General features: G+C 46.2%; 1 protein-coding gene across 1 annotated transcript in view; it reads left to right on the top strand.

Moving 5' to 3' along the window:
- Positions 1 to 14761, top strand: part of TMEM59L (transmembrane protein 59 like) — a 39337-nt gene that overhangs the window by 8698 nt on the left and 15878 nt on the right. Inside the window, exons 2-3 of the mRNA XM_063290833.1 lie at positions 10743 to 10848; positions 12190 to 12287. Of these exons, the coding sequence (XP_063146903.1) occupies positions 10743 to 10848; positions 12190 to 12287 (204 nt within the window). The remainder of the gene's footprint in view (positions 1 to 10742; positions 10849 to 12189; positions 12288 to 14761) is intronic.

Here is a 14761-nt window from a genome sequence, read left to right as displayed (position 1 = left end):
GTCTCTGTCCCATATCCCGGCCTGAAACGTGACTGGAAGGGGTAATCCAGATAATCCGTTTCATCCAGAATCCTTTGAAGTTGTAATGCCACCACTTTCTCAACCACCTTCCCCAAAAAGGGGAGGCGGGAGACCGGACGAAAATTGTCCAGAACAGTAGGGTCCAGAGATGGCTTTTTGAGGAGGGGGTGTACCAGTGCCTCTTTAAAGGCAACCGGAACCACTCCCTCCCTCAAAGATGCATTAACCATCTCCTGGACCCAACCACATGTCACCTCCCGGGCTGCTTTCACAAGCCAGGAGGAGCATGGGTCTAGATGACACGTGGTGGCATTTACAGTCTGGAGGATCCTGTCCATTTTCTCAGGCCCAACAGGATCAAATTGTTCCCAGATAACAGGGTAAGTACGTTCCCTCAGCATCTCCCCAGACTCTGCTCTACGCTTAGAGTCCAACTTGGAACGAATCTGAGTGATTTTACCCTGGAGATGCTGAGCAAACTCCTCCACATGGGCCTGTAGGTGGGAGAGCCCCCCTTACCTAATAACGATTGCGTAATTTTAAACAGGGCCTTTGGGCGGCATTCTGCGGACGCAATAAGAGCGGAGAAATATTGGCATTTCACCGCTCTTACCGCCACAAGGTAGGCCTTAATAGTGGCTCTAGCTTGTGTTTGGTCAGATTCGGTCCTTGTCTTCCTCCAGTGGCGCTCTAGGGGTCTCTTAAGCCTCTTCAAAACCCGCAGCTCCTCCGTAAACCACAGGGAGTGCTGGGTTTGAGTGGGCAAGAGAGGCCACACAGGCGCGATCCTGTCCAAGGCCCTGGCTACTTCCCTATTCCAGGTTGTGACCAGGACCTCTGCTGGACCATGCAGCAGCTCCCCGGGTATAACCCCCAGCTCCTTCTGAAACCCTACCGGGTCCATCAGTCGCCAGGGGCGGACCAATCGAATGGGTCCTGCCTCCCTGCGGAGGGGGGCAGCACAAGAATCTCAGGGCCACAGGGTGTGGTCTGACCATGACAGTGGGGACAGATCTAACTCTCCCCTCAGATCACATTGCCACTGCTCCGACAAGAAAACCAAGTCCGGAGTGAGGCCACTGTCTCAAGTCGGGACCCGAATAATCTGGGACAGACCCATGGCTGCCATGGTAGCCATGAACTCCCGAGCCACATCCAAGGCACACGCCAGGGAAGGCAGGTTGAAGTCCCCCAGAACCATAAGCCTGGGGAACTCCACCGCCAGCCCCGAGACAGCCTCCAGCAGCTGAGGCAGGGAGGTTGCCATGCAGCAGGGCAGCTGGTACAGCAGCAACACTTCCAACTGCTCTCGGGCACCCAACTTGAAGAACAGGGTCTCACAGCCACTGTGGAGCAGCGCCCCTGAAGGCTACTAGAGACTCTCTGATGACAACTGCCACCCCTCCTCCCCTGCCCCGGTGTCGCCGCTGGTGCCACACCTGAAACCTGGCCAGGCACATTCCTGAAAGGGCTACCCCACCTTCCTGACCCAGCCAGGTCTCGGTGATACATGCCAGGTCTGCCCCCTCCTCTGTGATCAAGTCACTTATAAGGGGGGAGTTGGATTATGACTGACTTGGCGTTCGAAAGCAGCAGCTGGAGATCAGGGCCCTCAGGGATCTGCTGACCAGGACCTGGGTATGAACCTGGAGGGCTGGAACACGCCACCGGTAACAAACACCGGGAGCGTCTTCCCCAAAGATGGACTGCCCTCCGGTTCCCATCATAACATCCCCAGCCCGTCACCACCTCAACAGTGAAACCTGCCCTATAACCCGCAGAGTTGCCAGGCCCAGTTGCCTCCACTCCGAACCACCGGCCACCCAAGGTTCCTCTCCCCCATGCACACACCCTTCCACCCTCAATCAACCTCAGGTGGAGGCAGGCCCTCCAGCGCACCATCTCCTGCTCTCGGGCTGCTAGGGCCTACCCCCCCTCCCACCCACACCCTCACTGCGTCCACCCCGTCACCTCTCTCACTGGTCACGGGTGCCCCGCCCATTCCTACCCACATCCTGTCTCTCACTCAGGGGTGGGTACTCGTACACACCCCCATCCAATCTTGGGCTCCCTCCGCGTCTCTCACCCCCCGAGGTAAGCCAAGACGGGGAATAAGTCTCTAGTGTTTTATTACTGCTACAGTAGACAGAAAATCCTACCAAACTGAAGAAGCGTGAGAAAACCCATACAGATAAACCCCAAAATTCAAGGCGGGTCTGATCTGTGTCTCTTTGAATGGCTGCTCAAATTCTCTCTACTACGCATGTGTTTTCCCCCCTGGATAAGGGCCCCCTCCTGCTCACCATCAGGGTCCACAAAACTACTCTGCCGCCTCTAACGAAATGGGTGTGACCCCTCCAAACTCCCTACTCCCTTCCCCCTACCGCCGGGGCCTGCTCCAGCCACAACCCCTGGGTCCCCTATGCTATTCAAAACCCCTAGAAGTCACCAGGCCTTTCCATATACTGTTCACCACTTCCCCCGGCCCCCGAACATGGAGATACATTTATAGACTATCTAACTAAACTCTGTAAGTGCAATCTAAGATACAGCTTATACTAAATAAGAATATAGACATTAAGAATTTAAGAATATATTAGGTATATAATGTAAAATATGAGTATCTAAAATTACCACTATGTTTTATATATACAGACCCAGTTGGATTATGTGCCATCAGAACATAAGGAGTTGCATTATGCAAAGAGGCCACTATGATTTTAATGTAACTCTGGTCTGTAATTGTAATACAAATTCTTCTATGCCCTTAATGGCAGCGCTTTGCTGCAGGGCCTTCCATGTTGGGGAGGGGGGATGCGGTCAATAAAGGCGGAACTGAATCCCTACCATTTTTAAAATGCAATGCACATTAAAAAGCGATGGGGCTTCGATCACACTCATTATCTCGACTTTTTTTTTTACATTCTCTCCATGGATACTTTGCTTTGCTGGATGCGTGTGATGGTTTGTAAGGAGCTAAACTAGGTTAGCAGCTCACTGAATTAAATACATTATGTGAACCAGGGCTTTAAGTGTCTTGGCCCGTAGAGCCCTGAGAGACCACTTTAAAAGCATGCGAAATATGAACTCACTCCCTTGGAACAGACCAAGTGTCCTTTTAGCCCAGCATGTTGTTTCCAACATGGATCATCTTAATGCTCTTGCAGATTTCAGACTGGTGACAAAGGTGAGGCAACTAAGACTTTTCCATCTCAACTGGCTGCCTTCAGGATTGCTTCTGGAAACCATAAATGAGATCTGACTGCTGGCAGTGTGTGTATTTCCCTCCCACTTTGGATTATCATGTCCTCCTATTAATTTTAATGATGTTGTTTTGAATTTTGGTCTTAACTGGGCTGTCGTTAAGCAGCTTGAGGACATGAACCATGTGAAAGAGGGCTGTAAATGTTAGTAATATGTGTAAATAAACCATATAAATAAAATCTATAATGTTTTGTTTCTGAACAGTTGCTAGGGGTTGGAAGAATTTTAAAACTGCTTCTTAGATTGGGATAAAAAAGGAGACCAGATATATTAGCTGAATTGGATTTACACAGCCAGCTAAGCCACAATTTGTTTAACCATGGAAATAAACCACAGTGGCTGGATTCCCAATATGTTAGGCCAAATCCAACCAAAACATGGGGCAGCTTAAGATCATGAGAAATGAATACCATGAGATTCTGTCTTGTCAGATTGGACAGATCATGTGTTCGGCCCTATAGAAAATGGAGCAGATTAGTTTTCTGCTGTTGTGGATGATAGGACTTAAACTTTTTGTTTGAAATGATGAGAAAGGGAATTTTGATTTGGAAGAAATATCTGATGGTACACATTTGTGGAATCCAAAAGGAAATGGATTCTCCTTCACAGTTTCTTAAATAATGACTGGAGGGTCACTTATCAAGGGTGATATTTATTTTATTTTATTTCTTTTCTATCCCGCCTTTATTATTTTTATAAATCACTCAAGGCGGCGAACATACCTAATACTCCTTCCTCCTCCTATTTTCCCCACAGCAACAACCCTGTGAGGTGAGTTGGGCTGAGAGAGAGGGACTGGCCCAAAGGCACCCAGCCGGCTTTCATGATATAACAATATTTTTCCTTCATCAACCAGGGGTTGGACTCGATGACTTTGGAGACCCTTCTGACACTGTGGCGCTGTGATCTAGCATTCAGTTGTCCATCAGTGGGCAGAATGACATTCTTCAGATGCTCACCAAGAGAATCTAGCATCTGTTTCATGTCTCCTGTTTTCAGTACTTGAACCATAGGCTCCTTGGAGCAGGGACTGTATGGTCTCTAACTTGGATCTGTCCACAATGTTCCATGTACTGTACACCATTGATGTTTCAGAAACAACATCACTCATTGTTACTAGAACCAAGACCCAAGTTGTTCTAATATTGGCCAGGATCGGGGGGGGGCAGGGAAAGGAAATGGTTGTGCTGAGAGATGCTGCAAGTGCACTTAACTTAGATTCAACTATAAGGTGAAGGTAAGATGGTTGGAAGAGAAGCCAATCCACAAAGAAGAGCCATGATGGTTAGATTTTCCACAATCAGAAGTAGTCTGCTTCTATGTACCAAAAAGGGAAGATTTGTACCTCACTGACAAGGCCTATGTTTTTCATGCAGGAGGTCTGTGTTTGATATTACCAGGCAAAACTAGAAAGTTTTGGAAACTTAGCATCCTCCAGACCTGTGGGCCTAATCTGCTTACCAGTGGTCACATATGAGCTGCAGGGTTTCAGCTGAGACTTATCTTCTCATCCAAATCCTACCACTTCTTAGTGAAACAAGCCTTGAAATAGTTTTTCCCTGGGCTTCCCCATCCATGCCTGCACCACATCTAGGCTGCAAATATGTGGTCAACCACTAGATGGCAGTAAACAGAGGCTTCTGTATCTATTTGCTGCCACCTTGTGGTATTCTGGATACTTGCAGTCCAGATATGATATGGGAAAATTGTGGGACAGGCAAAGCCATCTCCAGACATTCCAATGTGTTGAAGCCTCTCCTCCTTGGATGTCAACCAATATCTGAAGGAAGGGAAGAGCTTTGGGCTTGGACTCTGAGCTATGTTAACTTTTAGCCCATGACGGTGCTGGGAGGATGATATGGTCCTTGGGACATGTTCACTTCCCATCTATAGTCTAGGCCAGTGTTTCTCAAAGTGTGGTCTGAGGATCCCCAGGGGTCCCCCAAGACCCCCTCAGAGGTCCATGAAATCAGAATTATTTGTCAGCCTATGTTGAAAAATAATACAATATTAAAATCCCATCACACAACCATGAGAAGCGGTAGTGGCAGTGAATGTGTCAATTTTAATTTTTAATATGGTAAATATCGATAATATAACCATACAAACAAAAGCTCTTTTGGGGTCCTCCATAACTTAAAAGTGGGAAGCGGTCCGGAGAGAAAACAGTTTAAGAAGCACTGGTCTAGGCAGTCCTGAGCCAGGTAGACTAATAGTCAGTCTGGATATAAGGCTTGGTCAGTAAGATCACCAAGAAGAGGGATTAACCGTCTTACTGACTGCATTCAAGCAGAGGATGGGCAACAGTCAGTGAAGGATGCTTTAATTTAGATGCCTACACTGAGCAGACATTGGACTTGATGCTCAGATGGTTCTTTTCAACCCCATGATTAGCTGTAATCACAAAGTGGGGTCTCCACAAACGGGAGTCCACATCTGACTCCTAGCTCTTCAGGACAAGCAAACCCATGGTTCCCCATGTTCTGTTGATGGACTCTTGGGAGACACCTAGTAAGCTGCTGTTATGAAACCAGGGCCCACACAGGCTGTTGCAAAGCAATTAATATAGTGCTATGCAGTTAATATCATACTGGGTAGGGCAAACACCAACCACTGGGTTCATAAGCTTTACCTCTTCTTTGTTAGAGCTGAAGGATTTATTTTCTGTTTCTTTAGATTACTAATTCTGGCTTGCAAGTAAACTTGTTGCCAGAGCTTATGCACTGTGGTTAGCTGGAGGTACAGGAGTTGTAGTCCAACACATCTGGAGGATTCAGGGACAGCTGGTGTAAGGAGCTAGGCTGGGCATGGATGGATGGATGGGTGGATGGGTGTGTGTATAGCTCATGAAAGCTTCTGCCTCTTAATAAAATTTGTTAGTCAGAAGAGGTACTAGCAGACTGCTTTGTAAGAACATTGCAGTGTTGGCAGGTTTATTTTCAATCTAATTCCTAATGATTGCTAACAGTATTTGCTGTGTTATTCTTAAGAAGGCCCCCTTCCTCCTCCTCCCTGCCTTGTTCTTTCTGAGCACTTGTCCTCAGACTATAGAAAGTGAAAAGCAGCTTGCTTTGCCTCCTCAAGGACAGTTTCTGATCTAGAAACAAAGGAGATGTCTGTGAACTCAACTCATCTTTCTCACAACCCTTGATGGAAGTAAGGTACAGTCTGCTTTTCACCAATGTTCCTTCTGCATAAATGGGGTTTTATGGCAAGGGCTGTCTTGGGAGACCAAAGTGAACTCCATCTCTTGAGGCTTCTCAGCATGGGGGCAAATTTACTGTATGTTTGCTATATGGCAAATGTTTGCTATATGCCACCTAAGGGTCTGTCACAGACCCCAAGATCTTTTCCCTGCGTTCCTTTCAGACAGCTCAGGCCACATTGGTGTAGATGTGAAGTTGGGTTTCTGATGTTGATGTGCATCACCTTAAATGTATTTCAGGTGGAAGAATAACTGGTTAAGAACATAAGCCACACCCTGCTGGATTGGACCCCTGGCCCATCTAGTCCTGCAGTCTGTTCTCGCAGTGGCCTCCCAACTGCCCAAGGAAGCCCACTAGCCTCCCAGGAGATGGCCTTCAGAGGCAGTCCCCCTGCCAGCAGCATTGGCACCCACTGATCCCCAGGGCTTCCACCAAGTGGTCCAGCCCTTTTCTGACGCCAGCCAGGCTGGAAGCCAGCACCACGTCTCGTGGTAGCCAGTTCCAAAATTGAATTATATCTTGTGTGGAAAAGGTGCCCTTTTGTCCTTCCTGGTTCTTCCAGGCTTCAGTTTCAGTGGGTGACTTCTGGTTCTAGTATTTGGGGAAGGGCAAAATAGCTGTACCTGTACACCAAACTGGCTGTCTCATTACCCCAATAGCAGTGATGGTTATGAGGATGATGGAAGTTGTAGTCCAACATTTCTGGAGAGCCCTGAATTGGGAAGTGCAGCTCTAGAGAGGAAAGGAAGGGGGGGAATGAAGCCCACAGTCCTAACACCGTAGATCAGTGTTTCTCAACCTCAGCAACTTTAAGATGTGTGGACTTCAGCTCCCAGAATTCCCCAGCCCAGGCTTAAAGTTGCTGAAGTTGAGAAACACTGATCTAGACCACCTTCAGCCGTTGAAACTCAGTAAGGTACTTTGGATCAATTCCTTTCTCCCAGCCCAACCATGGGAATCTTGAGCTTTTGAATGAAGGATAGGATACTAATCTGACCTATTTGTTTAATATGTCAGCCCTCCCTAGCCTAGCATTCCCCATCTCTGTAGGACTACAACTACATAGTTCTAATCAGCATGGGAGTTGTAATCTAACACCTATTTGAGTGAGTAGGTTGAGGAAGCTGCTATGAGGGTACTTAGCTCGGAGGAAGTGCCTTTAAATTTGGGGTGGGTACTTCTGCGTAATGCATAGGCTTGTGTTATAAATGTCTTTTTAATCCACCGCTTAATATTGTGGAATCCTGGGGTGGAAAACAAGGAGATGATCTGCTGTCTTGACCATACTTGGTCACTCTCTTCCCAGGGCAACTTCCATAGCTCCGTTGGTACATTTTTATGCCTGCAAATGTTGCTCCAAGGCTTGCTCAACTGTGAATTGTTTGGGGGCATAGCTAAGAATAATAACAAAAATAGTTGTACGTTGGTTTGAAAGATGTGCATTTTTTCCATGAGCTCTTGAGGCTGTCCTAATCCAGTCCTGAGGTTATGATAAGCTTTAACTTCTTATATAAGGATACTTAATGCTTTGCCAGTGTTTTCAGTTCATTGGAAATACAGTATTTTGACTGGGTTCGCACAATGCACCAAGATGTAATGGGATGTGAGAATAATTCCGAAGAACCAAGACAATGGTCAGATAAGAGAAACCTGAGTCCAAAGCAAGCGTGTAATTTGAGAAGTCATCTTGGGCTTGACCCTCCCTAATTCTATTGAATGTAAGGGCAGGGAGGGGAGAGTCGCATTTAGACTTGCAAGATTCCGTTACTAAAGTAATATTAGCATTCCCAACTTTGGTTTCCTGGCCTGGACTATCTTGAAGGGCTGACACAAAGTGGAATTGGCTAGTTAGTGGGTCAGCATTTTGTGAGCATCTGGCCATTGACTTAGCATGTTATTATATAGTAAATGGTTTATTTGGGGGTGGGGGAGGCATCACTTATTGCATGAATAGAGCAATTCTTCATTCTTCATCTGCATTTGGGCTTCAGCATGTGGTTGGAACCCATCTTGCATGGCCAAGCGGTAGCTTTACCACAAGCCTGTAAGGTAGACTGGCTCGATTTCCTTTCTATAGCAGAAGCTGATTTAACCTCGGCTAAGACTGAGTTTGAGGGATGGACTTTGTCGCTCTAGTTTGTGAACGGTGGTTTATGTCAGTGATACATATAAATTAAGCCACCATAGCTTGTTCCACAAACCATGGTTAAATCAATGGAGTAACTTGTTCTCAGGTTTCAGGTTATCTTGCAAGTTTTTATTGTTGTTTTGCTGACCTATCACCTGTCAAACTATGCAGAACGGTACTAGGTCCTGTTATTTTTGTTATGGTAGAAAACCAAGAATCTGGCTGTGTGGGTATGAATCGGGCTGACCTTTTGGAGGTACAGGCATATTTCAATATTTTCATGGTAGCAAGAGTTAGGATGGGTGAAGCTATGATGCAAAATGGGTGGGATAGCACTAACCTGATTCAACATAATGTGTGAATGCAACTGCAGGTTTTTGGCTGGCCCAAGTGAGTATGCTGTTTCAACATATCGCCATTTGCAGCTAGGAATTTCCTTTTTTTTTAATATGGTGTTTTTGGAGGGGTTGGTGTGAATTTTCTTCTATTTCTTCAAAGCTTGTTAAGGCTATGTGAAAGCTTACATTACTATCTTAAAGCTACATTATTTTATTATTTTGCTATTTTAAAGCTTGCATTACTATGTCTTTAAAGTTCAGCCTACTTTAATACTTACATTACTGTTTTGATGTGCTTCCTGCTTCAAAATAAGATATTAGATCAGGACCCAGGTTCAAGTCCACTCTAAGCCATGAAAGCATCCTGGGTGACTTTGGGCTAGTTTTCTTTGACCCAACCTAACAAGATTGTTGAGTGGAAAAATGAGAGGAGGGAATCCTATCTCTGTTGCCTGGAGGAAAGTTAGGATATAAATCTGAGAAATAAATTGTGTGTGTGTGTGTATTTTAATAGCAGGGGACCATACCATCAATTTCCAGCAAGTGTGTGCCAAAATTTGGGGGGGCAAATTTGGTCAGGGAGCCACAGGTTCCTCACTTCTTATTCTGTATCATAGCTTTCTTCAAATATTTAAATCTGTGTTTCTCAACCTTAGTGACTTTAAGATGTGTGGACTTCCACTCCCAGAATTCCCCAGCCAGTATGCTGGCTGGGGAATTCTGGGAGTGGAAGTCCACACATCTTAAAGATGCCATGGCTGAGAAACACAGGCTTAAGGGACTGTTAAGCAGAAGATGGAACAGATCTGTATTTGGGGGCTGCAGAAGGAAGGACCAGAACTGAAGGTGGAAATTTCAGGGGAAACATTAGGAGAAATGTCTTTGCCATAAGAGAGCCAGTTTGGTCTAGTGGTTAAGGCTGTGGGCTAGCAACCAGGAGGCTGTGAGTTCCGGTCCCACCTTAGACATGAAAGCCGGCTGGGTGACCTTGGGCCAGTCACTCCCTCTCAGCCCAAGAGCCAATCAGGCATGGTAGGAGAGTTCTAGTCCCGCCTCAGGCATGAAAGCAGGCTGAGTGACCTTGGGCCAGTCCCTCTCTCTCAGCCCAAGAGCCAATCTGGCGTGGTAGGAGAGTTCTAGTCCCGCCTTAGGCATGAAAGCCAGCTGGGCGGCCTTGGGCCAGTCCCTCTCTCTCAGCCCAAGAGCCAATCAGGCGTGGTAGGAGAGTTCTAGTCCCGCCTTAGGCATGAAAGCCAGCTGGGCGGCCTTGGGCCAGTCCCTCCCTCTCAGCCCAACCCACCTCACAGGGTTGTTGTTGTGGGGAAAATAGGAGAAGGAAGGAGCATTAGGTATGTTTGCCGCCTTGAGTGATTTATAAAAAAAATAAAGGCGGGATAGAAATTAGATAGATAGATAGATAGATAGATAGATAGATAGATAGATAGATAGATAGATAGATAAAATAAGCACTCTTTGGCAATGGAAGAGCTGCCTCTGAAAGGGACAGGGTCTCCTTTACTGTTAAAGAAATGAGTGCACAACCCCCTATTAGGAATGCTGCAGTTGCAACCTGCCCTGTAGATCCTGCCCTAAGCAGAGGGGTCAGTCCAAATAACCTCCTGGTTCTATGATTCTGTGCACTGGTGTCAAAAAATAGAGCCTCTGGAGAGCGTGTTTTGTGAACCCTTGTTTTGTGTTAAGTAAACTGTATTTTGGAGAAATACGATTGCAGTTGTGTCATCTCAATTCTCCCTTCCTCCCTTCAATTTCCTTTGCCTCCCCCAGGATGCTATTCTCAACGCCTGTTACCGGGGCTGCCGGCTGTTTTCCATCTGTCATTTTGTGGATGCCACTGCTGAGCTGAATGCAACCAGAGCCGAGTGCGAATCGGGTAAGGCGGTGATTGTGTGTCCCTCCTCCTGCTTTCCTTCCTCCCCCTCCCCTCCTTTATCCACACCCCTCTCCTCCCCCTCCCCTCTTTTACATTATCCAGACCCTTTCCCCCACTTAGAAGGGTCATCTCTCTCTCTTCTTTTTGAGCTGCTGCCACAAATTCCCACCAACAGCCTAGGATAATGGAAAATGCAGGAGGAATGAAGCAGTTTCTTCCCGCAGCCTAAACCTGTCAAAGCTGAAAGAAGAGAGGTTATTTCAAAAGGCTTGCTTTGCATACACGAATGGTTTTGATAACTCTTCCGGGGGCCTGGTTGAAAAGTGGGATGCCCTTTCTTTAAAATGGGACAAATTCCATCCGATCTGGAAAGTGAGGCCTGTGGGACCTCCAGTTCCTATGTTCCCAAGGGGGGCTAGATTAATAGGAGCTGCTGGACAGGACTGTCTGCCCATCTGCCCTGCAACCTGTTTCCAACAGAGGCCAGCCGCATTCTTCTGGAGTTCCAGCAGCTGGTTATTCGGATGTAGACGGCCTTTGAAAACTGAGCACCATCTAGCTGTCACGAGGTGCTGATATATTTATTAGAGAACCCAGGAAATCATCTTCCGCTATCGGACTGAAGGCCTGTCAACTTGTCTGCCTCCAATACTGTGTCTCTGGGAAGCAGAGCGTAAAGGAAATAATTATTACTTGTCTCTACCATCTTCTTTCCAGATGTAGGCTGCTGCCTCTAAACATGGAGGCTCCATTAACCATTCCAGCCCATTGCTTGATATAAACATAGATTCCATGAACTTGCTGAATTCCCTTTTAATGTCATCAAAGCTAAGTGAGCATTGCCTCCTCTTGTGACAGTGAGTTCCGTAAATGTAACTAGAGAGGCAGTAGGGTGAAGGTAGGAGTAGGGAGGCCCAGGTTCAAGTCCCCGCTCAGCCGCATAAAGTCCCTGGAAGACTCTGGGCCAGTCCCTCTCTCAACCTAACCTACTTCACAGGGCTGTTGTGGACTAAAATGAAGAGAGGACCCCATGTGAACCACCTTAAGCTCCTGGAGGAAAAGCAGGATTTAAATCTAACAAATAATTACTTAAATAAGTAAAATAGATTACAGGATGAAGGAATGTGCTGCATGCTAGATACGGCTTATAGGAGTTGAAATCCAGTGCATTAGGCTGAAGAAAGCAATTATGGCTGATGCTGGAGCCACAATTTTGCATTTGGTTGGCATTTCTGGACCAGATTTGAGGTTTCAGGTAGGAACACAATTGATTTCCAAAGCCTGAATTTTGTCCCACCTGTGCTGAATTGTTCCTTTTTCCCTCTCTCTCGGATTCCATAGCCTGTATGGAAGCCTACATCGGCGGGGAGGAGCAGTTTGGCTGTACGACCGGATGCAAGACACAGCTGCCAGAAATGGAAAGGAGAGAAGAAAAAATGGTAACGCTGGCTTTTAAACCCAGAATGCAGAGGATGACCAGAGAGAGAGAGAGAGAGATTATTATTAAATATTATGCCATCATCTAATGACAGGGTTTTAATCAGCTTAAAAAGCTCCTCTTTCTAACTGAGAGTTGGGGGGGGGTTGAATAGGGTTCTGATGCTGATGAAGGAAATGTACTCTGCACATGAGCAGGGATGCTGTTCTTGTCACAGCTTCCTCTCTTGGTGGCCGTCTCACTATAACACACTTTAGTGGATCAGAAGAGAAATAGGGGCTAGCTGTGCAAAGCCACTTATCTCCCTCCTGTTCCAGTAAAAAGAGTTGGAGAGGATGAACTTACGGAAAAGCAGATTTCTCAGTCAGTGTCCTCACTGCCAAAGTGTGACCCCACAGAACATCTTTCCCAAACAAGGCTCATGGAAACTAGATATTTCCTAGAAATATGGGGGTGACTCCGTATTCCCCAAATAGTGATTTATGTCCCAGTAAGTGTCATTCTGTGCAGCCAAAATCACCAGTAAGGTTCTATGACTAGATGAGTGTAAACTGGGATAGGTTTGTGGTAGGAACAAGGCCTGAAAAAAAATTAGCAAGGTTGTAATGGTAAAGCTGCCCTAAAACCAGGAATTAAATTAGGAGAAAACTTCAGTAGAAGAACAATCTAAATTCAGGCATGAAGGTAGATAGATTTATGCAAAGAGGGTGAGGGACATGTATGGGTTGAAAAAAACAGTGTCAGGGACATCAGCATATGTGGTTTAGATTGCTGATTGTAATGTTATGTGGAAATGACCTTGGGAGACAGGAGGGAGAGCCCCAGACTAGGCAAGGGTCAGATAAGAGGCAGCTGAGCCCACAGAAGTAATGGGAGCATGGCAAACATCTCAGAAGGGACCCTACCTGGTTTCTTGGGATGTAAAGGTGAGGGGGGAGAGATGTACTTTCAGACTTGAAAGATTCTGTTAATGTAACCTTACAATAAAGATAGAGCTAGAACTCCTGGGTGTGATTCTTGTCTGGACTACCTCGCAGGGCTAACACTGATGCCTCAGTCAATTAATTTTATGGTTTTGATGTATACATTAGTCTTGTTCCTGCAACATCTTAACTGCATCAGTAAGGAGTTCATATGTTGCAGCAATACCAATTGACCCAGTCAAGCAAATGCTGGAGGATTAAATTTAATTCAAAATAGACTCCATCATTTAGGGTTGAAACTAGCTTCATACAGTCGCTGGTGCCATAAGATTATCAATCCACCCCTTTCAAAGCTATAGTCCTCTGAGAAAACAAGCTGGAGAGAACGAGTGGCCACAAGAAAGGCTCTCTAGTACAGAACTTGCTGCCAAGGCTTGGCAGCACAGAACACACCTCCCAAGCACTGATAGGCTACAGTGGGCAAGCCGAGTCTACCACTGGCTGGTTGGCTGGCCAGTGGGAAGGGCTAGTGGCCTAACAAAGCTTTGCTAATACTCTTCTGGTGCAAGGGCTTATGGGACAGCAGGCATGTCCTGGAGACGTGATTGGGGTCTATTCCCCAAATGGTTACAGGTAGTCCTTGACTTATGACCATTCATTTAACAACCGTTTGAAGTTATGACAGAGCTGGGAAAAGTGACTTGCAACCAGTCCTAGCACTTATGACCGTTGCAGCGTCCCCACAATCACGTGATCAAAATTCGGCTGCTTGGCAACCAGCATGTGTTTACGACCATTGCAGCATCCCAAGGGTCACATGATTTTGCTTACGACAGGCAAAATCAATAGGGAACGGCATGATTCACTTAATGACCATGGTGATCCACCTAATGGCCGTGGCAAAAGGGGTCGTAAAATTGGACGCGACTCACTTAACCACATTGCTTAGCAACGGAAGTTCCAATCCCAATTGTGGTCGTAAGTCAAGGACTACCTGTATTTTTGTCCCAGTGAGTGTGAATTACCAACAAAGAAATCTGGATTTATGACTGAGTTAAATACTGTATGTTGAAGAAACAGGGGTACTGAATACATTAAATTTATATGCTGTAGGCTTAGGATCATTCCAAACACCGAGAATATGCTTTTTCCCCCTATTTTACGGTAGACACCATTTAAGAATTGGCATTTCTGTTTTGGGAAAAGGAGGAATGCCTCTTAGATGTTTTTGCCAGGTACATTTTAAGTGATACTTCAAATTAAAAAAAAACCACCCTAAATCCATCCATAAACAGAGCACATAGGTAGTGAACCTGGTGCCTTCCACACGCAGAGCAGAAGCCCTGAACCCTTCTGAACACGAACGAGTGTTGCACGTGTATACCACAAAGGTGGGGCTTTAGTCACAATGCCATCCTTGCTATTGTGCAGGTTTTGGCCCCACACAGATGCCCTGGAGAAGGCCTTCCCTGTGGGGCCTCATTCATAGCAATGCCTTCCCTAAGATAGGCCACTGGGTGACTCCCTTGATATCTTTTCAGCAACAACATTC

Source organism: Candoia aspera, chromosome 1 (assembly GCF_035149785.1).
Source record: "Candoia aspera isolate rCanAsp1 chromosome 1, rCanAsp1.hap2, whole genome shotgun sequence".
Taxonomy (NCBI): domain Eukaryota; kingdom Metazoa; phylum Chordata; class Lepidosauria; order Squamata; family Boidae; genus Candoia; species Candoia aspera.
The sequence above is the reverse complement of the archived record's forward strand: the minus strand, read 5'-3'. Positions and strand labels throughout refer to the sequence as shown.